At 45.7% G+C, this 27,969-nt stretch overlaps 10 protein-coding genes across 10 annotated transcripts; 2 read left to right on the top strand and 8 right to left on the bottom strand.

The window, feature by feature from the left end:
• Positions 1 to 289: 289 nt before the first annotated feature.
• On the bottom strand, positions 290 to 1,380 carry DFL_003116 (uncharacterized protein; the record flags this gene model as incomplete). The annotated part of the gene is made up of 3 exons (XM_067632007.1): positions 290 to 1,035; positions 1,107 to 1,157; positions 1,281 to 1,380. The coding sequence occupies 3 exons, from the start codon at positions 1,378 to 1,380 to the stop codon at positions 290 to 292; spliced, it is 897 nt and encodes a 298-aa protein (XP_067494496.1).
• Positions 1,381 to 2,885: 1,505 nt separating this feature from the next.
• On the bottom strand, positions 2,886 to 4,039 carry DFL_003115 (uncharacterized protein; the record flags this gene model as incomplete). The annotated part of the gene is made up of 3 exons (XM_067632006.1): positions 2,886 to 3,652; positions 3,724 to 3,825; positions 3,961 to 4,039. The coding sequence occupies 3 exons, from the start codon at positions 4,037 to 4,039 to the stop codon at positions 2,886 to 2,888; spliced, it is 948 nt and encodes a 315-aa protein (XP_067494495.1).
• A 3,232-nt stretch (positions 4,040 to 7,271) lies between these two features.
• DFL_003114 (uncharacterized protein) lies at positions 7,272 to 9,676 on the top strand (the record flags this gene model as incomplete). Its single annotated transcript, XM_067632005.1, has 4 exons — positions 7,272 to 7,591; positions 7,664 to 8,686; positions 8,744 to 9,536; positions 9,593 to 9,676. 4 exons carry the CDS (start codon positions 7,272 to 7,274, stop codon positions 9,674 to 9,676), a joined length of 2,220 nt encoding a protein of 739 aa, XP_067494494.1.
• Positions 9,677 to 10,133: 457 nt separating this feature from the next.
• Positions 10,134 to 11,372, bottom strand: DFL_003113 (uncharacterized protein; the record flags this gene model as incomplete). The annotated part of the gene is made up of 3 exons (XM_067632004.1): positions 10,134 to 10,534; positions 10,598 to 11,075; positions 11,148 to 11,372. The coding sequence occupies 3 exons, from the start codon at positions 11,370 to 11,372 to the stop codon at positions 10,134 to 10,136; spliced, it is 1,104 nt and encodes a 367-aa protein (XP_067494493.1).
• A 1,686-nt stretch (positions 11,373 to 13,058) lies between these two features.
• DFL_003112 (uncharacterized protein) lies at positions 13,059 to 15,056 on the bottom strand (the record flags this gene model as incomplete). Its single annotated transcript, XM_067632003.1, has 7 exons — positions 13,059 to 13,557; positions 13,628 to 14,112; positions 14,174 to 14,334; positions 14,420 to 14,438; positions 14,522 to 14,742; positions 14,842 to 14,916; positions 14,990 to 15,056. 7 exons carry the CDS (start codon positions 15,054 to 15,056, stop codon positions 13,059 to 13,061), a joined length of 1,527 nt encoding a protein of 508 aa, XP_067494492.1.
• A 777-nt stretch (positions 15,057 to 15,833) lies between these two features.
• Positions 15,834 to 18,817, bottom strand: DFL_003111 (uncharacterized protein; the record flags this gene model as incomplete). The annotated part of the gene is made up of 7 exons (XM_067632002.1): positions 15,834 to 16,109; positions 16,186 to 16,251; positions 16,324 to 16,377; positions 16,445 to 17,275; positions 17,333 to 17,545; positions 17,603 to 17,850; positions 18,169 to 18,817. 7 exons carry the CDS (start codon positions 18,815 to 18,817, stop codon positions 15,834 to 15,836), a joined length of 2,337 nt encoding a protein of 778 aa, XP_067494491.1.
• A 211-nt stretch (positions 18,818 to 19,028) lies between these two features.
• On the bottom strand, positions 19,029 to 19,521 carry DFL_003110 (uncharacterized protein; the record flags this gene model as incomplete). Its single annotated transcript, XM_067632001.1, has 2 exons — positions 19,029 to 19,333; positions 19,443 to 19,521. The coding sequence occupies 2 exons, from the start codon at positions 19,519 to 19,521 to the stop codon at positions 19,029 to 19,031; spliced, it is 384 nt and encodes a 127-aa protein (XP_067494490.1).
• A 1,704-nt stretch (positions 19,522 to 21,225) lies between these two features.
• Positions 21,226 to 21,849, bottom strand: DFL_003109 (uncharacterized protein; the record flags this gene model as incomplete). Its single annotated transcript, XM_067631999.1, has 1 exon — positions 21,226 to 21,849. The coding sequence occupies one exon, from the start codon at positions 21,847 to 21,849 to the stop codon at positions 21,226 to 21,228; it is 624 nt and encodes a 207-aa protein (XP_067494489.1).
• Positions 21,850 to 24,937: 3,088 nt separating this feature from the next.
• DFL_003108 (uncharacterized protein) lies at positions 24,938 to 26,374 on the top strand (the record flags this gene model as incomplete). The annotated part of the gene is made up of 3 exons (XM_067631998.1): positions 24,938 to 25,999; positions 26,059 to 26,244; positions 26,303 to 26,374. The coding sequence occupies 3 exons, from the start codon at positions 24,938 to 24,940 to the stop codon at positions 26,372 to 26,374; spliced, it is 1,320 nt and encodes a 439-aa protein (XP_067494488.1).
• An 863-nt stretch (positions 26,375 to 27,237) lies between these two features.
• DFL_003107 (uncharacterized protein) lies at positions 27,238 to 27,620 on the bottom strand (the record flags this gene model as incomplete). Its single annotated transcript, XM_067631997.1, has 2 exons — positions 27,238 to 27,383; positions 27,464 to 27,620. 2 exons carry the CDS (start codon positions 27,618 to 27,620, stop codon positions 27,238 to 27,240), a joined length of 303 nt encoding a protein of 100 aa, XP_067494487.1.
• Positions 27,621 to 27,969: the final 349 nt, after the last annotated feature.

The raw sequence follows: 27,969 nt of genomic DNA, 5'->3' as shown, positions 1-27,969 counted from the left end.
AGGATAGGAAAATTGTATAAGGAATATATTAGGGCCTAGTGTGCCTTGCTGGCCACCCACGAAATTACCAACTTTGAAGAAATACCAAAATCAAGCTTGAAGGTGTCAACAAATCAGGCAAGAAATCAGGGGGTAGAAGGATAACTAGATAGGATTCAAAAACTATGTCGAGTAGAAGGATCATTCAGTATACGAATGCATTCATGATACGGGCGCAATAGCCCCAGGCCAAAACATCAGCAATTTGGCTGATGATCAAGGCGGTCCCAATCGAGAACTGGAAGGTTGTCTAGCTAACTTTGTCCCCCAGCATCAATTGGAGATAGTTCTGCTTCCAGACGTCACATTCCAATGCCAACTTGCTAACCTGGCACCGAAGCTCCACTAAATCTGCATTGTTTTTCTTTAATTCCTCCTTGAGCGTCTGAACAAGTAGATTTGCTTCCTGGATCTCATCATCGCTCCCACTCCCTGAAGATAGTGAGCTGTCGCTCTCGTTTGCAATTGCCGGTATAACTGGCATGGAAGTTGTAGTTTGGGGGGTTGTCTTGTTTGAGATATCTGAAGTCTGAGCGCGAAGGCGTTTCTTAGGGCTTCCTAAGCCTTTGGTTACATCCGAGCTATCGAGCACCAACCTCTTATCCCCTGTTGAATGAAGCCCCTTACAGCGTTTTTCGTGAGACCTTAAATTATCATATCTTGCTACTTGTGTGTCGCAATAACGGCATTTGAAAGCTTGGACATTATGCTCAGTCCACATATGGCCACCGAATGTCTTGCGGTTTGAAAATGACTTTGGACATTTTTCGCATTGGTACGCTTGAGAGTTTTTGCGGGACTTAGGGCGTGTTTCGTGCGCAGTAACTTGGGCCTGATCAGCACGTCCAAGATTCTTTGCAATTGCATGGTCAAAGAAGTATAAATGCGGGTCGATCCCGGATATTGGTGTAGCCGTGGGCGAAATCTCCGAAGGGGACGACAACGGTAGACTAGTGGTATCGCTGCAAGCTACCAAAGGGAGGGCGAGGTCTCCCGCTACTATAGTATTAGCTAACATGCCGACAACAGATGCAGGGATAAGATCATGAAAAATTGGTAAATCTTACTTTTAGAATCCTGATTTATATTGGAGCAAGTAGGGAAGTCGGTATCTAAATCTGTCAAAGAGAATCAGCTGGTGGGTATGTTTAGATTTATTCAAGGCTTCGTCTGTTCTATAGCCGTTGTGAAGATGAGTCAACTGTTAGTATATCTTAGAATGCTAACAAACGGATTCGTACTTACACCACCAGTGATGTTTTCAAAAGTTTCGTCCCGAAAATGACCTCCAATAGAGTACAGAAGCCAAGGGTCACCATCAAGAAGGCCAGATGGATCCATATCATGCTTTACCTTTGCTGAAGACGTTGCAGGGTTGCCGAAATGATTGTAAATATCAAAAAACCGTAGCTCTGTCGGTTCAAACGCAAAATATTGTATTGTCTGTGGTTCGCTAGAAAGGAATTCAGAACGCCAGCTATAAAAACGGTTGAGTCGTTCTCCTCCACAAAGAAGCCGGGCCGAGAGGGGAGAATTTGTTGTGTTGCACCAGTTTCGGCCTCCGCAACGCAGTGTGTTGTTGCATTGTCGGCTCCATTACACCAATAGCTTTCGATTGCAACTTAGACAACATGGAGTTCGCCTGTTGCCCAACTGATCCAAATTCCAGCCAAAAAGACATTAGCTTGAGATCATATGCGGTCGGCGATAAAACAGTGGGCCTCGTTCGTGCAAATTTGCGGTGAAGTATATATTTCTATGTACAATTTGAAGGCTGGATTCATAATTTTAATATCGATCCGCGAGAATCGTCGTGGATATCAAGTCGCTGGATCGGATCCTATTCAGATCCACCAAGACCCTGAGTTTTAGATTGGGTCGATGATGAGTGTTAGTTGAAAATAACTCCGAAATCATGAAAATTTATGATCTTAATCACCGAGGCACAGAGGAAGGATTCTACTTCTTTTTGTTAGTCTTCGTTCAATCTCCCACCAGCAGATAGCAACCAGCTGTCGATGGCCATTAGTATGTACTTAGTAATGTCCAGTATACTCCGGATCTTAATATTATCCTCATTTCATGAAGCTCACGGAATCCAGAACAGAATTGCGGAGCTTCAAATATAAATGTGCGCGAAGATGAAAAGCTGTGTTCCGATGTAATTATATATATTCGGTCATTGAAGGATGCACAAAACAAAATTTTCGTGGAACGGCCTGCAAAATGGATACTGACGACCGTTACCCAGATCAAAGCATTCCGGCAAGGTCGTTAACTAGTGCTATCCCGAACCAATGATAATTGTTAAAAATGTTCATTTGCTGATGAAGAGACATTTATGACTTAGGATTGATACCGCTCCTGTTTCTTTTTCAGGAATCCTAAATCCCACTAGTTTAGTCTACCGATCCCTGTTGGCAAATGCCACAAGAACCTCTGTTTAGAAGAAACAGGGATTATTGAGTTTGAAGATCAGATGGAACAGTGTTGTATACGCTCATTGTGGCGCCATTCACATAGAATCAGGTTATGCTTCATCAGTAGATAATGAAAACATAGAATTTTTTCAGTTTCTATTTAGGTAAGTACTTAAATAAATATATGTACATATATGTAGGGTGAAATCTCAAACTCGCTCGGTGATGGATGTACATACATCTACCCAAAAGATCGATCGAGTTATTGAAGAAAGAAAGGAAACTATGAGAGAGACAGAGAAAGAGGGAAAGGGGGAAAGAGAGATGAAAAAACAAAATGAAAAAAGGGAAAGGGGAAGAAGAGAGAAAAGAAGAGGAAGAGGGAATAGGGGAGGAAGAGGGAAAAGGAGAAGGAGAGGAGAGTCTTCACTGGTATTGGGAATTTGCCCTAGCAATTTGCATCTCTAGATCGAGAAGTTTATCTTCCAACTCTTGATACCTTTTCTCCGCCTCGCGATTTTTCTTTTCCACCTCCCGCTTTTGGTCCTCCAATACTTCGTACCTTTTATCTCGTTCTTCAATATCTTTTCTCAGTCGCTCGATCGTTCCTTTATACCGGCCCGCCAAATTATCGATAGCAGTTGCGAAAGAACTACCACCCCCTGCTACTATGCTCAGCGGCGCTGGGCCGTCAAGGCGAGAGGACCTTCGAACAGGTGCCATGTTCTCTTGCAGCAGATGGGAGCTGTATCCTCTAGCTCTTTTGGCAGCCCGAAGGGGCTGGACTTTGGATGGCGGTAGATCTTTAATGCTAACTCGTGCTGGGGTGGCTCCCTTTAGCCTTTTCGTTGGAGGTTGAGGCGAAGGGGCAGATGAAGTAGAAGTTGAGGATGCGGATGAAACCGGTGAAGGGTGCTTCGAACCTTGTGAATTCGAAGACGGCTTGCACTTGTGGGTCTTCAAAGCATCGGATCTAGAGTATTTGGCAGGGCAGTGATCACAGGAGAAGGCTTTTATGGTATGTACCATTGACATGTGATCACCAAATGCCTTTTTGCTATAAAATACGCGTGGGCACTCTGGAAGCTGGCAGTGAATCTCTCGAGAAGCCTTTCTTTTTTTTGGTACTGGTATTTGTTGGTCAGTATCGATATCGGGCCTGATGCTGGAAGAGCTAAGAGGATTGTCCGACGCTTGGCAACCGTACCATGTCAGAACCAGGTATCTAAATGGGTAAAGCACACTACACGAAGAAAAAACACACCGTGGATGAAGCCTTCAAGCCAGTCAAGAGGTGTGGTACCGGTCAGGGTCTTATCCTGGTCTCCCTGGCCATTTACTTGACCCTCGTTGAAGCTGCTAGGATCTGTGGTAATACGTGATGATTACCCAAGTTAGCTTTGGCCACCAGTTTCAATTATAAGATATAAGGTAAACTTGTGAAGTGACTCTCATATTTTTGGTTCGGAAATAACAGTATCGCATGGGCGGGGCTAATTACCGATAAAAGGCTCCTCACCTAGACCTCCAGATCCAGAAGGCTGGAAGTCTTGGTCGGAGAACGGATTAGTCATCCCCATGACATTTCCATACCACAGATTAGAGGTGCGTCTAGGGACTTCAAAATTGGAGACGATGATACGAAACACCACAGGAAAAATCTCCTGCAGTGCACTTTGTGCGTGGGTATAGATAAGGATGGCTGATTTTTTTTTTTGGAAAAGAAGGGAGAGCAAAACCAGATGCAGGGCGCAGACTTCATTAAAAATATTTTCCTCAAGATGCTCTTTGCCATCATGCAGATAGACCGACATGAGAAGACCATGCAGGTCCGGTCCATATTTGGCCTCAGTGCGAAAAACACAACACCACCCGGCTTCCAAAACCAAGGACCACCTTCGGAATGAAAGCACGGGCGTTTCCAACAGCGCCAAAATTAATACGCTTCTTTCTCCAGAAAAATCGATTCATTTTAACCAGCACTCGAAGGACAATCGCTCTACGAAGGCGGGGCCTTGACGTTGTAGAACTGGGTCCGGGGCCGGGTCAGCATTCACACCCATCTATGTGGGCCGTGAGGTACTTCCCTAAGGAATCCTTCAACTTGGCGGACAAAATATAAACCCAACCCCAAAGTTTAGCGACTATCCAGGCTCAGATAGACGAGTGGAGAGGCAACTCAACCGAAGTGGGCCCATACTCAGAAGAATGAAGTGAATAAAACAATAAATTGGCCATCGAAAAAGATTGATAACGGATAAAGATCGATCGCATGACAATGCGTAATATAGTTCCATCTTCGTTGCCGAAAGGACTTGCTACGACCAAATTAAAACAAATATCTGCGTACCTCTTTCTGTGCACGTGGGGTTTCCCACCACAAAAGCCCAACTTTAAAAAGGTAGCAATAAGCCAAGTAACTTCGGAATCTTTATCAATAAGATTGTAGTGCAATGTCCACCGGTACCGTCAATTAACTCGAAAAGCTAGGTGATAATTTGTTTGAAAAGCCGTCAAAATATCTAGCTGTTTCCGAGTTTGGCAATGTTCCTTGATTTTTCGATTCAGATATCTTCGACGACCCATACCAACATTAAATGTGGATAAAAGCGGCACATTATGCCGCCTATGGCTAGCGGGCTGGTAGGATGACGGTTGGCCGTTAACGGGCAGTTTGAATAGTCATAGATCAAAGAGCATCGGTGAATATATACAAGAATGATATAGCAATACAGGAGACCGCAATTGCCAGCAAATCGTAAGATAATAGGAAGATTTCAGGGCCCGGTGTATCTGCGGGATAGAATGTCGGCATTTCGCCGCTTTCACACGTCGGCGCGTTAGCAATTCAGGCCTACCTATGCACTCAGTCGATAAAATGTAAAAGTAGTATCAAGGAATATTTAGGATAGCTTCGCTTCCGAAATTCCTCTTCAAATTCCTAAATACCAACGCTCACAATCCTATATATCGAGTTATAACGGCTAGTTGTGAAGGCCTTAAATTTCAGAACAATAAGTTGAACTCGGTAGCAATGGAACGAAAAGAAATGATATTCCCCTCTACTTCCTTCAACAAGGCTACGAATTTCTTCCCTTGTGGCTGTCAGCTGTACAGTATGTAGAATTTAGGACTTAGGACCACAATTTTTTCAGGACTGTTTTCGTCCAGCTACAGCTGCTGCATGTATGCGTTGTATCACGTCACCCATTACCCAGGAGTTCGGAGCATTGATTTAGGACCAATATATGCCATAACTTCATGACTTTATAATCCGTATGGTTCTTAACGTGAGGCGATTAGTTACGACATGCAACTTAGGACTAGTTTAGATCGTTTTAGGATATATACGGCAAGTTACATGCCCTTTCGAATACTTCGGTGTGGTCCAGATATCTTCGATTCCAGATACATATCCAGCATGTTACCCACAGAAGAATAAGACCAAGCGAAAAACAAATTCTGCAACACCGCACTGAAATAGCTAAATCGCTACAGTACTTCTTTCTAGTCGCCTGCCATCCTGTATCCTAAATTGGGTCCCACGATCAATAATCCTATAGGATCTTAACACTCCTTAGGATGAGTGTGCATGTGATTCTGTCTCCTTAATGCCAAGAACCGCGCCGTGAATAGAATGCCACAACGGTCAACACATAATACATGCCCTCTAATGCCCACCGATCCCCAGGTGGCAACGGCGCAGTCAATTGCTAGATATGTACTCATGTAAAATGAAGATACGACCCTCTCTAAACTAGTGTACGATTAAGATATTCAGATCTTGCCTTATCCTAAGGAACATCTCCTGCCAACCTGTTGAGTTAGGATTCTTTACTCTCCCTAAGTGGGTCGGGGGAAAAGAATTCGCAGTTCAGGTGTTTCCTAGAGGTGCATAAGATATAGTATTGCGTCACGACAAGTTTTGTGATCATCTTAAGATCTCCGTGCAGCTAACGGTCCGCTAGAAACCGTAGCTGACACAGTCCTTAGTCGTAGAGTCAGACTCCAACTCCTTATCTAGAGCCATGGAGCTGTTCGGTTTTGTATCATTTATCAGCAGATTTTGGCTCATGCCGATCTGCAAAGCCTGCCTCTTAAACGTTTATATTGGCCCTTCTTACGTAGCTGGATGAGTGGAGACCTTGAATGTGGTCGGCCCTCGCTCCCATGCGACAGAGAAACTTTGAAGTCTCAATTGATGCTATTCCTTTGATGCTGTAATGTTTCCTGAGCTCGGAACACCAAAGCTGCCATACTGTCTGCCTTTTAACTAATAGCATCATAGCCTTGCTGGACAAGGTGAAGGAGCATCCGATATCCAGAATTTACTGATATCCGGCCAAATGCCAAGTTTGTGACGTGGCGTCTCGGGCCACTCTATACCTTGTTACGTTTCATTCATTAATATTCATTTGTGAATTCGGGGCTCGGAGTTTCGAATATTTTGGTCCCATGACCGATATTCTCTACCACGTTTGTTGAATGCCGACATAGTATACAGACGTCGTTTAGAATGCTTGGCCAGAATTGGAGGGACTTTCTCGAATCCAGGCCAATTCTAGTAATTTGGGTATGCCGCTAACAAACCAAGCTTAGTCAGTCTCGTTACCCAGTCACGTGCCAGTTTAGCCCCAGAAAAGTGTTGCATGTTCCGTTCAAGGCTAGTTAAGTTACACGGAGAAATCCGCCCACAGTCTTAGTAATACAGGGAAAGAATCGGAAACACCCCAGAAAGTCGGAAAAGCCTGCCCAGCTATCTCCACCTCTAAATTTCTCGGAAACCTTCAGAACACCGGAAACCCACCCAAAATGCCTGTCACGACCATCAACACGCCAGCAGGTTCTCGGAAACGTTCTGTTGCATCTTTATTGAACAACGCAAATTTGTCGCCTGTAGAAAGCCGGTTGAAGATCCACAAAGTCAGCAGAGCTTGCGATCTTTGCAAGTCTAAAAAAGCGAAATGCAGTGGCACAAAACCATGCGACTACTGCGCGAAGAAGGGACTTGAATGCTCTTATGATGCCAAATATTCCCGAGGGCGTCCTCCTACTCCGCCAGCTGCGATTACGCAGCCAACTATCGATTTGACAGTACCACCAGAAACTAACGGGTCGAGTGAAGACGGACCGTAAGTAGAAATACATTCCATGGCCTAGGTTCCACTTCGATTGTCTCGAATATTCTTAACCATACATCCCAGAAGCAATAAGGAGCTCCCTCCACAAATTTCGATTAGTGGCTCCATGGGCCACAACGAGCCACAAACCGACAGCATGAACTCTCCCGCAGAGGGAAATAACCCATCACGCGCCTCACCTGACCTTGAAGTCGCAGAGATTGAAGGGCAATATTTTGATCCGACATCGGGGCTTACCTTTCTTCATCGTGCCTGGAAACGCCTAGCAACACAAAAGAGTTCAGCGAACAATGAAGGGAACGAAAAGAGACAGATGTGGATGGCAGCTGGGGACGAGCCCTTCGCAGAAAAAGGAGATGTACCACTAAAACTTCCTGACAAAGCTGTATCGAAAGATTTACTGTCGTTTTATTTCGATGTTTGCGTCGTGACTTATCGGTTCCTTCACAAATCAAGCGTCATGACATGGGTAGACGCTATGCATAACAACATTCAACAAAATCTACCTTTATGGAACGGCGTGGGACAAGCTAGAGCAGCTATTGTATTCTCCATTCTTGCTATAGCGTCCATAAGGCAAGAAAAGATAAAGGGTATAGGATCCCCAGATCAAGAGACAACATCCCTCAAAACGAGCGACCGATACTTTCGCGCCGGCGCCAAACTACTGACAGAATCAGAAACTGGGTTACCTAGATTAGAATCAGCCCAGGCGCGTCTCATACAAGTCCTTTACCTTCTCCAAACAGCGCGTATGAACCAAGGGTGGTACGCATTTGGCAGCGCCGTCCAGATCATATCCGCCTTGGCGCTCCACCGAAAGTCAGGAAGAAAACGAAATGTGACGGGGAGACTGTCCAATGCGGACTACATAAATTCCCAATATCGGAAAAGAACTTTCTGGGTGGCATACACTATAGACGCCTACCTGGGTGTTGTCTTCGGCCGGCCTCGTCACTATCATGACGACGATATTGACCAAGATTTCCCCGACTGTGTTAACGACGAAGATATGACGCATCAGGGGCCGTCCGTAACAGAGGCAGAAGAAGATTGTCACGTCGAGGCCCTGATATCCCATGCAAAGTATATCTAATGCCGATTTTGCAGGCGCACAAAGCTCCTAAAACTAACTAATCGCAGGCTCGCCCAGATCATCGGAAGCATATCGAAAGAAGTGTACTCAGCTAAAAAGATGCCGAAGAGTGACAGATTAGCAGCAGCCGACAGGCTAGGCAATCAACTCAAAGAATGGAAAGCCACCTTACCCGCACACCTCGGGCGCATCCGCCCCTCTAGTTTAATTCCTAGCTTTCGACGGCAGGCTACGGCCATGAAGTTAGCGCACTCTCACGCAGTCCTTCACGCGTACCGTCCATTTCTCATGAGACAAACAACCCAGCAATCCCAGCTTCCACTTTCAGATGGTGTACTCCGGTGCCTATCCGCCGCAAAGGTCGCCTTGCAAACAGTAGATGGAATGGCCACGGATGGAAGCCTATTCCATGCCTTCTGGTGGACTCACTACGTTTTATTCTGCGCTCTTTCTGTGGTCTATGTATGGGAAATCCAACAAAGCACTTCATCCGGACAACAACACGGATCTGAAGACGCAATCCAGCTATTCGAGTTAGCAGAAAGATGCCATTCCCACCTCACTCGAGAAATGACAGCCTGCTCCCCGAGCAAGCGTTACAGTGTGATTTTGGAAGAATTAAGACTTGAGGCGAAACACAGGTCCGCTCGAAATACCCCTCAAGGAATCGTCATACAAGCGCCACACGCGCATGCCAACGACGCGACTTTGCCGCCAAACCCATTCGGCCAGCCAGGGACAGGCCAACTCTATGGCAATACGGGCGACGCAATAATTTATGACACAAATCCGATATGGAACGAGTGGCAGACGGGAGACTGGTTAGATTTAGATGGATCGGTAAGCCTATTACTAATTACAACACATAGCAACGCCCCCGCTAAACTTGTTCACAGGCCTTTGGCCCATTCTCCGATACAGAAGGGTCGCCCGTTTTCTGGTTTAACGAAATCACAGAAAACCAAACGGAGACATCATAATACTACGAATATTAAGCGCTGAAAGATGATTGCGTTGGCTGTGGCCTTTTTGCTCATGCCATTGAGGGCCTGATAAAAATCACCTTACCGGGCTTATAAGTGCTACGAATTATGACAACCTAGACACAAAATGTCTGGTGTTAATGAAAAATATAAATGCTTCTGATCCTTGGAAACGCCGGATGATATGTATCCCTCAACCACATGGTATCTCTTATAGCGGGGTTATATATTCCTCGGACGTATAATTTTCCTTCGCAAAAGTCTATCTTACTTACATGTTATTAGTCTAGTTCCTTATTTAAATCAGGCGACGAGCACGGAAAAGTATTATTTCTTTGTTTCGAAACTGCGATGGCGCCGGCCACCCGCAATGGCAATTCACTAGTAACTTAAGGAGCAATACCGAGTCCAATTTACATAGCCTCTAAGATATGAAGGAATTAACTAACATTGGCTACCTTGGGCTAATAATAGGACTAGCAGTTACAGGGAGAACTCCACCACTGCAAGTACATGCCCCGCTCACACTCGCGACTGGCGGCCCATTAGTGCACCAAGCTTCCGTGGTCCATGGTTGGGTGACAGTAGGCGGTGGAGGCTCTCGCACAGTTGTGACCTTAATCAAAGTCGGAATAATTGCGCCAGTGACAAGACTGAAGGGAATATGCCCGAGGACGCTCAAAATGCTGCGCGCAGCTCCTGAATGCGTGGTAATACTGATGATGGTAGAATGGTCGTTTTCGAAGATATCGCTAAGGACGACCTTCATACGATACGCTTGAGCCGAAGAGGTCTCAGATGTAATTCCATTCCACTGGCCGTCGACTTCGCTGAAAGAGGGCTCGATGTTCCAGTCTGGGTAGTTAGCTGCAATCCAACTCCTCGATGACCGCCTGTCACAGGTATGGATGGAGATACCTTCCCGAAGCAACTCTTTAATAGTAGGGATGAAAGGATGTCGTGCAGCACCTCGATGCTCAAGTCCGAAGTAGGTGAAATTTGCAGTCTCGAGGCAGCGGACAAGTGGACTGACATAGTATGCATCCGGCGCAGTAATTTTTTGAACCTCGATCTGATGTTTCCAGAAGTTGCGAGCTTTAACCGCTTGTGAGATACCAAATGATGTTAAAGATGGATCTTCCCAGACTGCAGTGTCATTTCCTGGTAGCTCAGCCCAGTAGCAATTCCAGGCCGGCGTGCCGACAAAGCTCTCCTCAGCATTGTGGAAACCTTCGGAGTGGCGACCGATAAAAAGCAGTCTGTATTCAACGTTTCGGCCACTTCCATGATTTAGCTTGTCGACATAATGGTTGAATCTTTGCCATTGGGTCAGCTTAGCTGAAGATTCATCATCCGTTGGGTAGGTTCGGTTGATCAGTCCAAAGTTGGTGGCAGTCTATCATTCTCTTAGCACGCATGCAATTTTTTGGAATTTAAATCTCCCAACGGCTAGGTATAAGTAACTTACATAATCAAATGTCGAAGGGATAGTAGCCGGATCGTCTTGTAAAAAGAATCCGGGGATGGTTTCAAAGGTCAGATACGCTTTCCCCTTGTTTACGCTGACCCCGGACGCGGTCGGCGATGCGCCAGTGGCAGTCGGCTCAGAATAGGTAGTAGTAGTGGGTGTACCATTACTGGCGACGAAGGCCGAAATAAATGCGACAGACCAGAGATACGCTTTAGAGGCCATATTGACGAGAGTCTCCGGCGGGGTGATATCGATGGCTGGGTTCCAGGAATTGGACTGCAGTTGCAACCTATTCCCGACAACGAAAAGAGCAGCTCCTTTTATACATTCTCCAAGCGCATCCATTTCCAGCCAAATAAAAGATAGTTTCCAAGTTCTCAAAATCTCGTATGGGTTATAACTATCGTCGGAACCTGTGCAGACATCGGCGGAGCTGTGGAGCCTGGCCGCTGGAACTGATCAATGCGTCTGCGCCAATGGCGCGCGCCACGTGCTGGGCATGCTTGTCTCTTCGCTTAGTCCCTTCCCGGGCTTGATTGGCAGCCTGACACAAGATCAGGAAGGTCCGGTCTCTTCAACCCCAAACCAGAAAATGGCCCGGGAAAACATTCACGACTTCGAATCTAGGGCTGACGTCGATCCCAGAAGTTTTCCTGAATTCCGAACTCGGGGGATTAAAGTTATGTCTTACACAGACCGTACCTGGTAAATTTCGGTGGGCTAGATGTCAACTATACTGATATTGATATTGCCAGAACACCTCTTATAATTTTACTTTGCAACCAATGACGATTGGTCTCGTCAAGGGTCCGAACAAGCCACAACGCCGTGAGATACCTCGAAGTTATGTATTGGGCACCAAGAGGCCCAAGCTAACTGCAATAGTTTCGGAAGCAGTAAAGTAGTTAATTAAAGAAACCGAAGTATTGTTACTCTAGAATACAGCCGTATAAAGTCGAAGTAGCTGAGGGCATGTAACAAGCTTAAGATCTAGACAACTCTATTCTTGAAGGAATGCGTATGTATCACTTTCAATTCACAGGGGATCATCGAGCCTAATTTCCCTGCCACTCGAGTACTCCCAGTTTAGCACCAGGACTAAATTGTGTCAATCCAGCTACACTATTTTACAGCTTTCAAGCAAAGTCTGTACTTACATCCTCCCGTGCAATAATCAGATATTACTGTGTTCCATGTCCCCGAATTGATTCCGCTAGGCCTGGCAGCCCGAGCTAGATCTCTGAATGGTGAACCCTGCTCTAGCCGGAAACTTCAATTCCCATTGTGCAACACAGAAACTCCAACAGTGTTTCCTCGCGATGCCCCTAAACTTGTATTCAGTCTTCCCGCTCAGTACCCTCTATAGAAGAACACATAGTGCCTCTGAAATTACTTTCACGCGGAGAAAGGAACCGCACTGGGCACGAGACTATTAAGAAAGTATGTTAAGAGGACACAATATATTCGTCCAGAAACGCCTGGTAATTAATTTGTGTCACACGATTCACGTCCCCGACAATGCCTACAGAAAGAAATATCCCATTAATCCACCCACACGACTACAGACACTTCTACAATCATCTGGCTTTTCACCCGGATACATGGAGCGAGTCTATTCTAGTAGATATTGTAAGGCATTAACGTCACGGTCATTGGCTCAACGAAGAGCTCAACCTTGCATACCATAGATCCACAGCGATTAATCGCAAGAGATACGCAGTAATTCGTTGGTAGCTTCCACACGTGCCTAGGCAGTACATAGTTTCACTGTGGGGGATAAGGTAATTCCCACTGTGCACACACCGATGCTATCTCCCTATAAGGTAAGCTCTCGTATGACTAATAAATATTATACAGGTGCATCGGTGCATCGCAATATCGAACGATATCTCCGCAACCATGGGTACTCTATGTCAAAAGTGGTCTCTGCTCTCTAATGTTATCCTTTAGCCAAGGGTCTCTTAAAGCATCCTCAGCCGGCAACTCTACCGGCGGCGGCTTAACCTCCCGCCCTCGAGCCTCCATTACTTGCCCTTCATTCAAAAGTACGCTCCCGTAGGGATTCGATACTCTGTCCCCCTCCACCTCAGAGTATGCATTCTGAGACTGTTGATTCGAGTTTCCAATTTCAAATGCTCCGTTGATGGTATATTTCCTCGGATCGTTGCCCGCTGGTGGTGTTGGAACGGGTCGAGATTTCCGCCGTCGAAAGAACAAAAACAGTAGCACCAGTCCAATAACTGCTGCAACTCCTCCAATTGTTCCTCCAGCAATCGCGCCGACATTTGTACTTGATTGGCTGCCAGATCCTGCAGGCGATGTAGGCATCGTAAGTGCAAACAGTGCTCTCATTTCCGGATCCGAAAACCCCCCTGGGGGAGCCGTCAGTGTCGCAAAACCTGACGAGCTATATATATTCAAGTCAATCAGTATTTTCATCATAACTCCGAATGTCGATACAGTGCGTAGAAACATACTTGCCACCAATATCGTTAAACACATCCCCTGGTACCCTATATGCCTCCCGATCACTACTATCATAACTTTCCAACCACTCAAATGTATTTAAGTTATAAAGAAACAAAGCGTTTCCATTCGTATCGCAATTTCTGCTATCCCCTCCATCAAAGTTCCGCCCACCAAAGATAGCCAATATATGGTTATTCACGATGTCGCAACTAGCATGACGACGCGGTCCGGGGCCAGGGGCCAGAATCGGCGAGTTCGCTTGTATTAAGCTCCATGTGAAAGAAGGAAGGCTTAATGCCCAAATATCCGTGAAAGTTGAGGGCCCCGATAGGGGAAGTCCAGAATATACTAGTATCTGATGACTAGAATTGTCAGAAGCCGAGACCATTGTCGAACAGAAAAAACCACGAGAACCAGGGTCGCCGCCGTTTGTATCTTGTCGATACCATTTATCGTTTGCAATATCATGGACAAAGACTGTTGTCATCGATAACTAGAATTATAATCCATAAGCCTCTCGAGCCATATTATAGGCGATTTCCGGGATGACCGACCGGTGTCCCGTTTAAACTACCACCAAATATTATAGAAACCACACGGCCGTCAGCCGTCCGATATGGAACACCAGCACCTTGGCCATCCATCCGACCAAAAGGTATCGACCCATTCGTCCAGACCAGAGTTTCGGCATCATATGTTAAGGCACCATCCGTAACTACATCGGGCCCCGTTCGAGTTACCCATCCTCCGTATATATATCCTTTCCTAGCTTTATCATCATAAAAAGACCTCCGACTAACTGCAGCCCCAGTCTGGCCACTGAAAGGGGTGTCAATTTCTCGCCAGAGGCCCAGACTATTGTTCGCGGGGTTATAGGGCGCCGTTCACGATTTTCCACGCACGGCTGAGGTATGTTGGCTAGAGTCATTGTAAATCCCGCCTTCAAGAGTAGCAGCGCCCTGGGAGTAAAATATTGAGCTAGTCTGAGAATCAAACCAAAAGACGGGATTTTGAACGATAGGAACAGTTGGAGGGTATATTGACGGCGGAAGGATTTCTGTATAGTTTCTCAAGCGGTCTAACTCGAAGGATGTTTGCAGGTCCAAAATGCGAAACCAGGGACCTGTAACCAATTATTAATCTCCAAGTCAATCGAGCTCCTTCTTAAGTTCTCTCAAGCATATTATGAACAAAACAGAGAAATCGAATATCGAATTCATACCCGCGCTAATTGTCCTATTTGGTGTTCTAACATAGTATCCACCTGTAATAAAGAGTTTATCCCCAAGAAACAGCGCTGGAAAACGTTAACATCAGCGAGCGACCGGGATAAAGTCATTTGTGTTGGTTGGGGCCAGGCTTGAGCTTACTCTGTTGACCTGAAAGTGCGCAGTACGTAGAAAATGGGTCGCCCTTATACGGCGAATCTTGAGCCATTCGTGGGATAATAGTCGCGGGCTTTGGAGGGTACAAAAATTAGCTAAATTATCAACACAGATATATCGACCGTTGTATGTATAAAGAGTGAAAAGAATGAAAAAGAAAAGCGATGATTTAGCAGCTCTAGGCAGTTAAGTTAGTTGTTCAATACCGAGGCAGGAATGAAAGATCCCGCCAGGGTCAGGAACCCCTAAGGCACCGACGAGGGTAAGCAATTCTCCATGCCGCGAGCCATGGCATTTTGAAGATCTGTCGGAACTAAATTTTCAATCGGCCCCACCATTTATAGAAGAACCAATAACAGGAAATCTCACCCCTGCACAAATTGCCGGTATGCGTTGATGTGTCCTTCAATATTAAGCAGGTTTGTGCAATTATGCGGCCGTTTTGTCAGCGGCGTAAGACGGGTGCCGGGTTAGATACAATTTCCATTTGAAATAATTAATAATCGCTGCTAGCATGCTCACGTTAGCACAGCCGTTAATAGTTAGATATATGAATAGATTCTTAGTAATTTCTTCCCGCCTGCTGTTAGTATTAGCTAATTAGTATATACACCCATGATGCTCTTGCGCTGCTTGTATTTTGAACTTATTTCTCTGATTCTATCTTTGTTCACATCAAACTATATCGCATCTCATAATCTCGTTCCTGGACTCAAGGCCCAATTAAATTTATCCAACACAAGCTGCTTCGTTGCAATCTGCATGTATACATTTCCCTCCCGCCTACAAAATATCGTGATTCTCAACGGCTAATCCCCTGCCTCCTGACTTATATATGCCACATTGTGTCTTCCAAATCCTTGTGGAGAACCCCACGAGCCGATACAATACCTCTCAAATTGGCTTCTGCTGCCGCATTAACATCGGTACTGCTGCCAGAAGTACCAGTAGAGCTCAGATACGGACTTGCTCCACCCCTAATCTCGTCAACTTCATGCTGGATCCAAGCCCTTGCCCGGCCGCACGCAAGATCCGCACAATATGCCGGAGGAGCATACGATACACTCCGGAATGACCGCCCAAGACTAAAGCTCCAACTGAAAACCTAGGCGAGAAGTCGAACAGTCAGCACCATAACACTAGAGACGATTCAATATACACTTCGGAAGATTAGCTCTTACCAGCTCCTGGATTTGGGAATCACTTAATTCCATACCGTCTCTGATGACGAAATAATGTGCCGGGCGCTATTGTACGAAAAACCATACCGTTCAGCATATAGGATTTCCAAAGCGCGCTCGAGCAAGAATCATACATACCGGCGTGCCTTGTATTGCACCGTGTGCCTGGAGGAAGAAATCATTCTCATATATCTAATTCCAAGACTCTATGTTAGTAATGTCGCAATGAACACCCGTTTTCCTATCTCTAACAACTCACTGCAGTAACTGCCCTGTCAACAACAAGCCCAGGAGGAGTCTTGTCCCACTTATTCTGCAGATGTGATGGGAAAAAACGAGTGTGATGTCGCTTTCCAACCACAAGAACGGTTAATCTCGGCCTTTCTGTGTTTTTCGTTTTGTGAAGGATCACATCGATCGCAACAACCTCGCTATCAAGAACCTGTCGATATTGTGAGTCGCTCACACCATCCCTGAACATAACAATAAACCTAGGCAGACGCTTGATTTTCTTGCAGAAAGACTCAAGATGTGCTTCTACCCCTTCCTTCATCCTTTCGATCATTTCATTGTTTGTTTGAAAACTTATCTTAGAATTCAATCTCGAATGGCTCGGTTCATAGCTGCCAACTATTGCTGCAATCGAAGGTAGATCTCTCCTCCCTGAGTGGGAGACATCCGCTCCAAGAAGCATAACCGAGTTTCCTTCGAGTCCTGGAAATATCCTTCGAAGTACCGGGTCTGCCTGAGTCGAATGGTTAACCCCACCACATTTGAGATTAACCTTCAATGCAAGTGTATTGAAATAGCCATATGAGTTGCTCATTCCTTCTATCTTGTTCCCACTCATACAGATTGTCAAAACTCCCGTCAAAACGTCTCCCGCGTGTTTAATAGCGTTGTAGTACTTTGGATCAGTCTTAGAAAGATAACAAAACACAAGGTGAACCCTGCCTGGATTGCCCTTTTTCAAGTTTGCTATCTCTTTTTCGAATATACTTTTAATTCCTGCATCCGAATTGTCGTCGTTCAAATAAAGAGTCAGAGCCGCAATTGGCTTGGCTGACCCATTCATGCCATATTCGCCACACTGAGCCAAAAACCCGTTAATATTTGCTTTGCATGGATTACTTACATTCGTAGTGACCTGATTTGCACTATAACCGTTGATGATTTGAAGGACTATCATAGGTGGAAAACTCGCCGGGCAATAAAATTTCTGACGTTTCGAGTTCAACACCCCATCGGAAGGGTTGATATCCGCTCTCTTGTTACCGCCCAACTGCACCGTTGGCACTGTGAGTATCCGGGCCTGTACTTTGAGAAGGTCTTCCCCGATGTCAAGGCCGAAACGGTTCAACTATTCCATATGGTTAGGCATCTTCTCCCAAATTGAGTCAGTCCTCGTTAGACATACCGTTGCATTGCCCTGTACTCCTCTAAATATGCTCGAGAACTCTGATTTTAACTGTGACAAATATTCTATAGGAGGAATTTGTGCCGCCTTGATCATAGCTTGGACCGCTGATGTCTTCAGGCGCAATTGAAATTTCTGGCCCTGGGCTACGCTGCACCACTCCACTGGAAACTCACAGCGGGCCGTTGACCCACGCTGCGGTTTGAACGAGAGAAGCAGAACCTTTGGTACCCGAAGTGGGAACCCAACTGCTCGACAATAAACTATGAGAACTCGACAATGACAAACCGGGCGGAAATTTCAGTAAAGGACTTACTTTCGCGTGCATAATTTGCCACTGTTACCTCACGTCCCCCCTGGCGAGTCTCCCAGGTCACCTGTTCCGCGTTTCTATTGTGAACGCGCCTGAACACCCGATTTTGGGAGGTCCCATCAGGCAAATTCACCTGGATGCGTACTCCTGCCAAAAATCGGTTGACACCGCTCTCTTCCTGATATGGTATTCAAGTCGTAGTATGAGCCTCAAAAGTTTAGAAGGAAACAAGGGGTTTTTATGATGTACATACTTGTGAACAGTCGGTTCTGAAGATTGATGCCTGTGGGACTGGAGCCTGGCCGCAAGTTAATAGTAACCGCCAATGGCTTTATCGTGTAGTATACATTCGTAACCTTGCTGGCGTTCACCAGGCATCGCTGTGATCCAGGTCGAACAGAGGCGTGTAGGCCAAGTAGGATGTGACCGCCGTACTCAACATCTAATCCATTTAGATTACATGGGTATCTCGGTAAATTCACCCCGCCCCCGGAATCATACAAAGTATTTCCTTTTTCGTGAATCAATTGCCGGTTCTTGAGTCTAGGATTGCGAGTTATAATCGCATTTAGTGCCATTAACACGGCCTGAAATCCCACCAGAATAACACTGTTCTCGGTTTCTTCGTGTGCTGATGGCAATGGTGCGGATGCTAAGGCGTCTGAGGCTGTGACATAGTTACGATAGCCCTCAATATTGAGAAGCAGCCGGGATTTTATAGTGAATGTGTAACCCCTCAATTCATGATTCGCCGGATACGTGAAGTGTTGCTGTCCTGGTGTCCAGTCCTCCGGAGCATATAGATAGCCACCATAGTCGGGGCAAATATATTCTTCTTGCGCCGGGAATTGAATGCGGATAAACTTATCAATCATGTCTCTGCTTCGGTTTGACCCAGTCATCTCGAAGGTATACCTTGCGATTTTCGTTTTTTTCACTGATCGTAAATTCGTAGTAGTTGGCTAGGACATGTTCGGGCCTTCCGGACGTCGTGTTATACTCCTTCCGGATTGGAAAAGCCCATTGTTTGTACTTGAATGCAATAACTCGTCGATAATGCAGCGTCTTCTTTGCCAACATTCACTGAGATGGCCATACGTTCCATTTCTGATATCAGAGCGCTTGTAGATGAGTTGCCGCCGCCGCTAAATCCGCCTCTTGAAGAACGTCCTTGCGACTGACCTCCTCGGCCTCGGCCTCCTCCCCCTCCCCCTCCTCCTCCTCTTCCTCTATATTCAGCTCCTTCTCTTCTTTCTCCTTCTCTTCCTTCTCCTTCTTCTCTATACCCTCCTTCTCCTCTCCCTCCTCTATATTCACCTCTTCCCCTTCTCCCTCCTCCCCTTCCCCGCCCTCCTCTTGTTCCTCCCCACACTCCATCTCTTCCTTCGTCGTCTCTTCTCTTTCCCTTTCCATCAACCCTAGGCCCACTTTTCATTATACCCCCGATAGCCTTCACAGCATGACAATCTCGACGTCTATGACCATAACTTCCACAAATCCGACAACATGGTCTGGAACGACTACCACCTGCAAGAGCAAGTTTAAGCCATTCTGGTGGACTAAGCCCATCATGGCCGAACAGCAAAGAGATTATGCCGTCAGCCATGGTGAGATCAAGCTCCTTTTATGAGCGACCTTGGGATTTGTTTTAAGATAGATGGGTTCGTGTCTTGGGTTGCTACAAAGCTGAGAATATGTGTGCTTATGAAGTTTTTAGGAGTTCGTTTTGGTTTTTCGAAGTTCTTCCGGGGTTTGGGGTTCTCTGCTCGAGGCACCGATATCAATTGTGAGTTTCGAACGAGAGGTCTAGTGAAGAGTTCGTCGGTTCCTTGCTCACAAGAATATGTGTAGAGAAGTAGATTCAATCTAGCTTAGCAAATAAAGTGATCTAAGTGCAAACTCATACGCATTGATACCTTTGCATAGATACTCTGGAAATCCTGAGGACTAGTTGTACGTTGGAGATTTAATTTTTTTATTTTTTCTCTTATTATATTTTGCGGAAAGGATATTGAAAATTTCAAGATATCGATCGATAGAGAACCATTAGAGAATTGAATACCAAATTCTAATGAGATAAACCGTGACTGGAAGAGCAAAATTCTATACACAAATTGAACATCGGAAGATAGTTTGGCGTCGAAGGAAGAAATACGTATCTATGGTTTCTGTCTCGGTGGGAAATTCCAAAGGCAGGCTGTCAGAATCCAAGGTCAGCGCCACAGGCAGTGGCTGACCGAACGTATCACACGTGACCTTGAAGTCTCACCCTGAGGTTTCACAAGAGGCCAGAGCTCGTCTGCTGAAGAAATCTCTGCAGCGAAAACTCTGTAAAAGCTTTGCTCTATGGAAATGTATATAAAGAGTGACCGAAGGCAGTCCTTCGACAAAGACAGAGAAGAAAACACAGATTCCAACACAAGCCGTAGTGCTTTGATGCTTTGTGGTATTATCTGAGTTGTTGTGTTGCGCGTCTTGGAACAAAGAGACAGACACCACTGAAAAAAATTATGATTCGAGCTTCGTCGTACCAACATCGAGAGTACCAACATTTAGACGGTGAATAAAGCCGTACTGCAGCAACATGGTTGTGACATTGTGCGTTACGCGTAAACGCCTGGAGCTCCCAGCCAGCTATGGGCCAAGTAGTTAGTCCTTAGATCCTCGCATGCAACGGTAAAGTATCGTTTCCCAAACCAAAGCTTTGTCTCGGACCCAGACCTGGTCGCTCAAAGCTACAGCTACTAGCCGCCGTTCTTGAATTTGGATGGCTGCCAGAATGTAAGAACGCAAGGTGGTGAAGTTAAGAATTCCGATCACCTAGACAAGAGCATCGCCTTAAGCAATATTTTTCCACAGCCCGTGTCGACGTGTACGTCTTGGCCGAACCAAAAACTTTGAACCAGTTTATCTTTGATTTTACAATATGTACTCGTATGTTGCCTTGCCATCAGACCAAATCTCGGACCAACAACGGGTATAGTATCTCAAAGAAAGTACTTTCTCCTATACACGCAAGATCACCTAAAAGTTAGAGGCTCTAAAGCGATGCAAACATTTGGCGAGCGTGTATCGATATCAGGTGTAGTAAGATACCGATAAGGGTATCCTTCGAGGGCATGATTCTATACATGTTCATGTCACAGAACCAAAACTTTTGAAGCTTTCGTATCTTAAGTTACGAGGAACATCGTTTGGAAAGCTTTGCAAATTTGCGAAATCATCTACATGTACAATTCTAGTATACAGTCTTCTTGGCTCTACCATAAATGCTAGTTAATACATCCATCAGCCCTCTACATAGTAGATCCTACAACATCACCACCACCAGCGCCAACAAACTCGTCACGGCCATAGCTCCACTTCCAACCCCGGATAACCCCTCAAACCGACTCACCGCCGCAGAAGCCCCACCCGACCGCAGCGTAGTATCCGTATCAGCCCCATTAGCAGTAGGTTCCGGTAACTCAACATCCGGTAAAGTATTAGAAGTCGGCCTCTGTCGGTTCGACCTAGGAGGAGGAGTATTAGACCTTCCACTTGGCCTAGCTCCCCTTGAACCTCGTAGATCGGATTCCGGTGATCTCGTGGTAGGTTCAGGTATTTCAAAAGTCGTAGGCTCAGGTTCTTCCGAAGCAGTAGTAAAAGGCGGCAGCGTCGGCCCCCTAACCTCCGTCGTAGCCTGCACCGGGGTCTGCGAACTAAACTCCTCAGCAATGGACCTCAACTCCCTCTCAGCCTCCGCCGAAGCAGTAGCAGAAACCGAAACAACCCGAGATATTGTCCTTCTTTCACTTGTAATTTCCGTAGTCCTCCTGACCTCGATGTAGATGTAATATGTGTACCAATATGTCCACGTCACAGTTCTCGTATAAGTTTCGTAAACAGCTTGGGTAGGTGTAGGTTGCGGTAACTCCGGTACGTCAAAGCCCATAAAAACTTGAATGGAACCTTCATCGTTACAATCGTCATCGGCACAGCAGCGAAGGTAGGATAGACTGCGGTAGGTATATTTATAGCAAGTGTAGCTGTTAAGACACGAGACCCCTTCAATTGAGAAACAATATTGGCGTTTTAGAAATATATGTTAATTATGTTGTTTGGGGATAGATTTCAGTAGTTTTCGAGTCTTAATATTACCTCGAAATGATGCACAGCATGTTCCACCAGGTTCTATGCAAGACCCCCAGCAACATTGGTTACCGCCTGAACAAACATCTAGACAACCATTGTAAATAAAATATTAGCAGCCAGTCATATTGTCAATCATTCTATCCTTCTAGACTACTCACTTCCTTCGCGACAACATTCCGTATCCTCATAAACACAGCCGACATATCCATTCCGATGTTCACAAGAATATTTACAGTTTCTCTGTGGCTCTGGTGATCTTGCAAAAAGGTGCCTAGGAGAGTTTTCTTGGAGAGAAGACCTGCGAGTGATACCGTCTGGTGCTTTCAGTTGTGCATATTGCGGCGGAGGGTATACATCTAGCGTCCCGGCAAAGATACCCTGTCGAACTAAAGCAAAGAATGCTGCGCCGAAAATAAATTGGATAGTAGGCATTGTAGCGATGTCAGAATATAAAGGTTTCGTTCGGAATTTCACCGTTGAATATTCAGGAAAGCAAAGAGAAGACGATATCTTTCGAATTCAGGTGCTTGTGATTAAGATCAAAGGCATAGGTATTCTCCAATCTAGGTCGTGGAATTCGCTAGATGATGACAGATTACTTCAGCTTCTACATACCGGAAGAACCATAAGCTTTTATAATCCCCGAGCTTAAGATAATTTAGCTCTATACTTAACCACATGGCCATGCATACCAGATTCTGAAATCATGAAAATCCATGTTTGTCCTAAGCTTAGACCCGAAACCCAATGACGGTAATAAAACATAGTAGTACTCTCAATTGCTAGCATGCAAGATGTAATAGATCTAGACACAAGCCCTTCCAAGTGCTTGCAAACTTGCTGCCTAAGCCCCATGGCGCATATGGCCCGGGCACCCAATGCAATGGCAAGCTGTTGGTATATTTCGAATTTCAACGAATCATTTTGTTAGGTCCCCTGAAGCAAAGATCTAGAATTCAACGAACCACCAGATCCTTCATTACTTAATCATGCTTGGGCATGAAGCTCTGTACCAAGGGAGCTGCCCAAGTTAGAAAGTTTCGAGGAAGCAAAGACTTGGCTTGCAGTTTGTGTAACATGGCTTGCACCCCCTTCGGGCCCACCTCACCTTCGGGAATGCTTTCAGCCTCGCTTCCCTTATGCTACGTCTGTAGATCTCAAGCTACAAAATCGATAGCCTTGTAATTATAGAATGGAGGTTCTGTAGCACAGACCATGAACAGTACACGGACGTTGATCTCAATACTTTTTGTCTCGATATCACTTGGCAGGCCAGGCTTCAGCTTCAGTGCAATACATGCATCCAACAGTCACATTCCACAGTTAATATAATACTTATTCGATTCTCCGCACGGATATCTTGGGCGTATATTTAGACGTAGCAGTTGGAAAATTCCCAAATTAAGCTTCGCATCGGTCGATCGATAAGAGAATACCAAGATTTCTTCTCCGCAAAATGTCTTAGAGATCTTGTTCCGCGAAAGTACTCGGGTGTGCTGAAGATAGCCTTTTGTCATCGACCACTTCTGGAATTTTTTTCTCATCCATGTAGCGTTGTTGGTTTTCTTTCTTTCTCAGCAGGCCCCAGCCCGCGTATAGTTGTGTACCCTGTACAGGAATCAAGCAATAACCTACGGATCTTTAGGCTATTCCGCACACGTGAGCTAGCTCTTCACAGAACAAAGGGGCGTCGGTCAGTTGTGATAGAGGTGAACAAACAATATCTTAGATTTCGCGTCTGCATAGATTCGCGGCCATTCACAGCGCGACATGCATGCCTTTGGTACAGCACCATTCAAAATTTCCGAATCGCGACGGAAACATCGATGGTCATGCAGGCGCCCGAACATTTTAGCTGCAAATGTCTTCGGAAAGGTGCGATACCCACCGCATGCGCACGCCAAATGCAATGGCGTGGTCTTAGGTCCATTTTACCTTTATCATGTCATCGCACGTAGTCTTATCGCACCAAACCCACCCCAGGAGTTCTAAGTAGGAGACGAGACGTCGAGGCAAACTATTCGCCTTAGCATCGACCTTTGTCACCCAAAGGGTGCTGCGCAGGAGACAAATCGTCCTCCTTACCAGCTGAAAGGTTAAGGACCCGTCACGTCGAGATGCCTCAACCGAGTTAACGTCATTTGCCCGCCAGATCTTGTGGGTCTCTCCGCTTAAAACCTGGTTTGTTTGTGGAGGCAGAAACATTGTTAGCGGGTGTCCCTGTGCCGTCGTGCGTCGCATCGATCTCAGTTAGCCACCCTCAGACAAAAGGTTGGAATGAATGGTGTCAAAACAAAAAGAGTTCAGGCTATTGATGTTTCCGTGAGAGGTTGAATAAGCCAGCCCTCGATAGCTGCCATTGTAATTACGAATCGAATTGCGGGTTTTGCAGAACACTAACCAATTTCAGGCGAACAGGGTGATAAACTTGCGACTTGAGCGACAACCCTGCATCCAATTTCAATTCCTCGGTTTTTTCCTTCCGCACAGCAATCTCAATCTGCATAGAGAAAAGTCGTTTAAAATGGGCAGACAATAGCAGGAGTCCACGTGTATGCCGAAGACCTGTGCCGTAGTTTGCATGTATTTGACCGTATTCGAGTATGCACAGCAATTAGCTGCCTTTGGTTTCGTGAGAAATGCTTAATTTGGGAAGTTGTCAGGAATAAATGCGTTCACGATGACATGCTTCTGCGTCCGTCCCACCCGGCTGGCGGTTGGAAGTAATTGTAATTTGCTGAGGTTGCAATTGTTGACGACGGGTTCCTCTCTCTCCTCTACTGCATCTCACGACTCTGCGTAGAGAGCGATAGAATAATATTCATCTCTAATCCGACATTATATTCTTTCCAGGACCAGTTCAGCGTATAATATATTATGCGTCTGCGATGGCTTCATGTAGAACTCGAAACCCGATCGCATTCGGGAACATCTTGTCCTTCCTTGTAACCGCTACGGCCTTCCTTTCTCCGCCAACATTCGCTTCGACTACCATTCAACAACACCGTCTTGCAAACCCAGCCGTCAACCTCGACGCCACCATCACCGCAGCTCCGGATCCAAACCTCGTCAACCTAAGACTCTACCCCCGTCAAACCGGGTCATCTACTGGTACTGCTTCTCCTCAAGGTCGCGATGCTTGTTCCGCCCTCTATTCAGTCTACAGTTGGTGTTCAACATCCGGCTTCACAAACCTAGCCGGAACCTCGGCTCTCGCATCCTGTGCCTGTTACTACAACAAAGAATACGTGCCTCAAATCTTCGACGGTCTTGCAACATCATGTTACGACTACATCCGTTCCATCCGCCCGGAGGCTACAGCAGGTGTAGCCCAATATCTCAATGTCTGCTACCTCGCCGGCGACATCAGTAAATCCGCCACAATTGGCTCACTGGCATGCAACAGTCTAGCCTCGGTGCTAAATTCATGTGGAGCACGTACTCCAAAATCTTCGGATTATACCTTCTCAGGCAGTAGTTCCCTCGCAGATTGTGTCTGTTACGCTTCTCGTACCAAATTCGCACCCGATGGATTCGATCATCTCGCTTCGGCTTGTTATACTTATGCTCAGAACCAAGCCGGCCAGGGCGGTCAGCTTTCAACCCTTGTCGACTTTTGCAATACGGTCGGTGATGTTCGACTTTCGGCTTCTCAGGCATTAAAACAATGTCAATTATTCGAAGACCAATATGGCGCATGTGAATCGGCGTATTCCGGAGGAGCTTTTAGTACTTTAACGGCAAGCCTTCAAGCGAGCTGTTTATGTTATGGCGCAAAGGCAACTTGGGTGCCTGGAATCATTGATGGAGCGGTCAAAACCTGCGTCGGCTATCTCTCATCCGCAGATCCAGCGAGGGCAAGGTCTCTCGCGGCCTATGCAGATGGTTTCTGCGAAGGATTCGGTAACTTGAGAAGTTCTACTTCAACAACTTCGAGTTCAACGAGTGCAGTATGCCAACCTTTTACTATCCCATTGTCTCCAATTGCTAATATATGTCTATCGTAAAGGAACCCGAAAGCACAACAACTCTACCTCCATCCACAATCGCGACAGCGATAAACTCAACAACCGAACCGGTTCCCACCGTTGCCCCCAGCCGAACTCAGTCGACCGAACCGAGTGGGACGAGCAGTGAGACGAGTTTACCAATCCCTACTGGTACGGGTCTCGGTGTCAATGCTGGTTCTCAGCTTGTAGGTGATCTATCCAAAACCCCAATCGTGAACTCCACATACTAATATCTCCATCCAGACCGTTTCAAGCCTTCAAATCCTCACAGCTCTACTCCTATCCATCATAATCTCCCTCACAACGGGACCATAACCCCCTTCCATTACGATCCTAAATATCCACCCGCTTGACGCGGTTCCACGAACATCCATACTTATATTACCAGAAAGCACACCAAATAGCATCATTCTAATACCCCCTCACGCATCCTAGACTGGACCCGCGTTTCCCGCTTCACTCAAACTCCCCGCCAGAGGCAGGGGACATTCCGAAGCCCCTTTCACTTCTATTCCTTCCCTATTTTTTACAATGTACATATATATTTCTCTTCTATGATACCACAGTAGACTTTAACTATGACGAATGATATCTTCGTCCTGATGCTGAATAACATTAATTTATTTGCATCCTTTAGTTTCATACCTATAATGACTTGCAAGCTCGTTATATTACTCCCCTTCGTATTCATCAACCATTAAGCTGTTGTTTCGGACGACAATACTACATACTGACGTCATCCAATCCTCGTTATCGTTCTTCGTATCACCAACGAAAATCACCTATCATGATTCCTCTCTCCATAGAACAAGCCAGACGAACAGAATAGTAATATCAGAAGGCAAATAGCAACAAATGCAGCGTGCGTGAAAGCTTTGGGATCAAGGAAATTCCATCAATTTATTCTCTCTTCGTGTTATTCAACGATACCAACATTGGATCGTTCTAAATGAAGCACAAGTCTCGCGGAACAAACAATGTAAAATACATGTATCATAGTTGATCCCAAAGAAGTGAATTGCCAGCACGTGCAATACAAGAAATCCTCCTAGAAACCATCCTCCAATAGAAACAAAAGAACACGAACTCCATGGAACCTTCTTCCAACCCATCTTCCCAGCCATATCCATTATCCCACTCCCATTTTCATATCCTTGGAATCATGAATGCATCGCTCTTTACTGCAAAGCCTCATAATTATGCGTATAATTCTGGCGATTCGAGAACAAATAATAGATAATAAGTCCCAAAATCGGGAAGAAGAAGACAAACAGTCCCCAAAGGATCTTATGCGATACCGGGCGTGAAGACTTGAATAATTCAACTGTACAGTTTCCATTAGTATCATCTACTTAATCCGATAGCTTATTTAGGAGGGATGAGGATAGGATAAAAAAAACTTACTGAACACCAAAACATCCAAGATGAAGATGACGAGACCAACAATGCCTCCACCGGCACCATACCCCCAAGCGTTCTCCTGGATAGTAACTATCTCATCGCTGACGGGGGCAGCAAGGGCGAGGGAAGAGAGCAGAACAGTTAAGATAAAGAACAACATGTTGTCTTTTCTTTTCTATGATGATTGAAGAGGAGTGTGTTATCGTTATCGTTAACGTTGAGTGTATTTGGAAGGGTTAATTAGGTTTAAAGGTTATATCTAACAGAATCTTAAAAGCTAACGGTGATGAAAGATAGAGAGAAAGAGAAGAAACAGGGTGGCTGACGAATGGAAATCGGAACTTAATTACGTCTTTTATACTCCAAAACGGCCCTACTCACAAAAAATCAGATCGGATTCTCCCATTATCATTACACCATGGAATCAGCGAATTAGAAACCAAGGAGAGGAATGTACCTTTCCCGTGTCAGCTCTATAGAAGGGTTACATGTCCACCAAACCTACAGAA

The sequence above is a fragment of the Arthrobotrys flagrans genome, assembly GCF_004000055.1.
Source record: "Arthrobotrys flagrans strain CBS H-5679 chromosome Unknown unitig_3, whole genome shotgun sequence".
Classification (NCBI taxonomy): domain Eukaryota; kingdom Fungi; phylum Ascomycota; class Orbiliomycetes; order Orbiliales; family Orbiliaceae; genus Arthrobotrys; species Arthrobotrys flagrans.
Note: the sequence above shows the minus strand (reverse complement) of the source record. Positions and strands in the feature narration are given on the sequence as shown.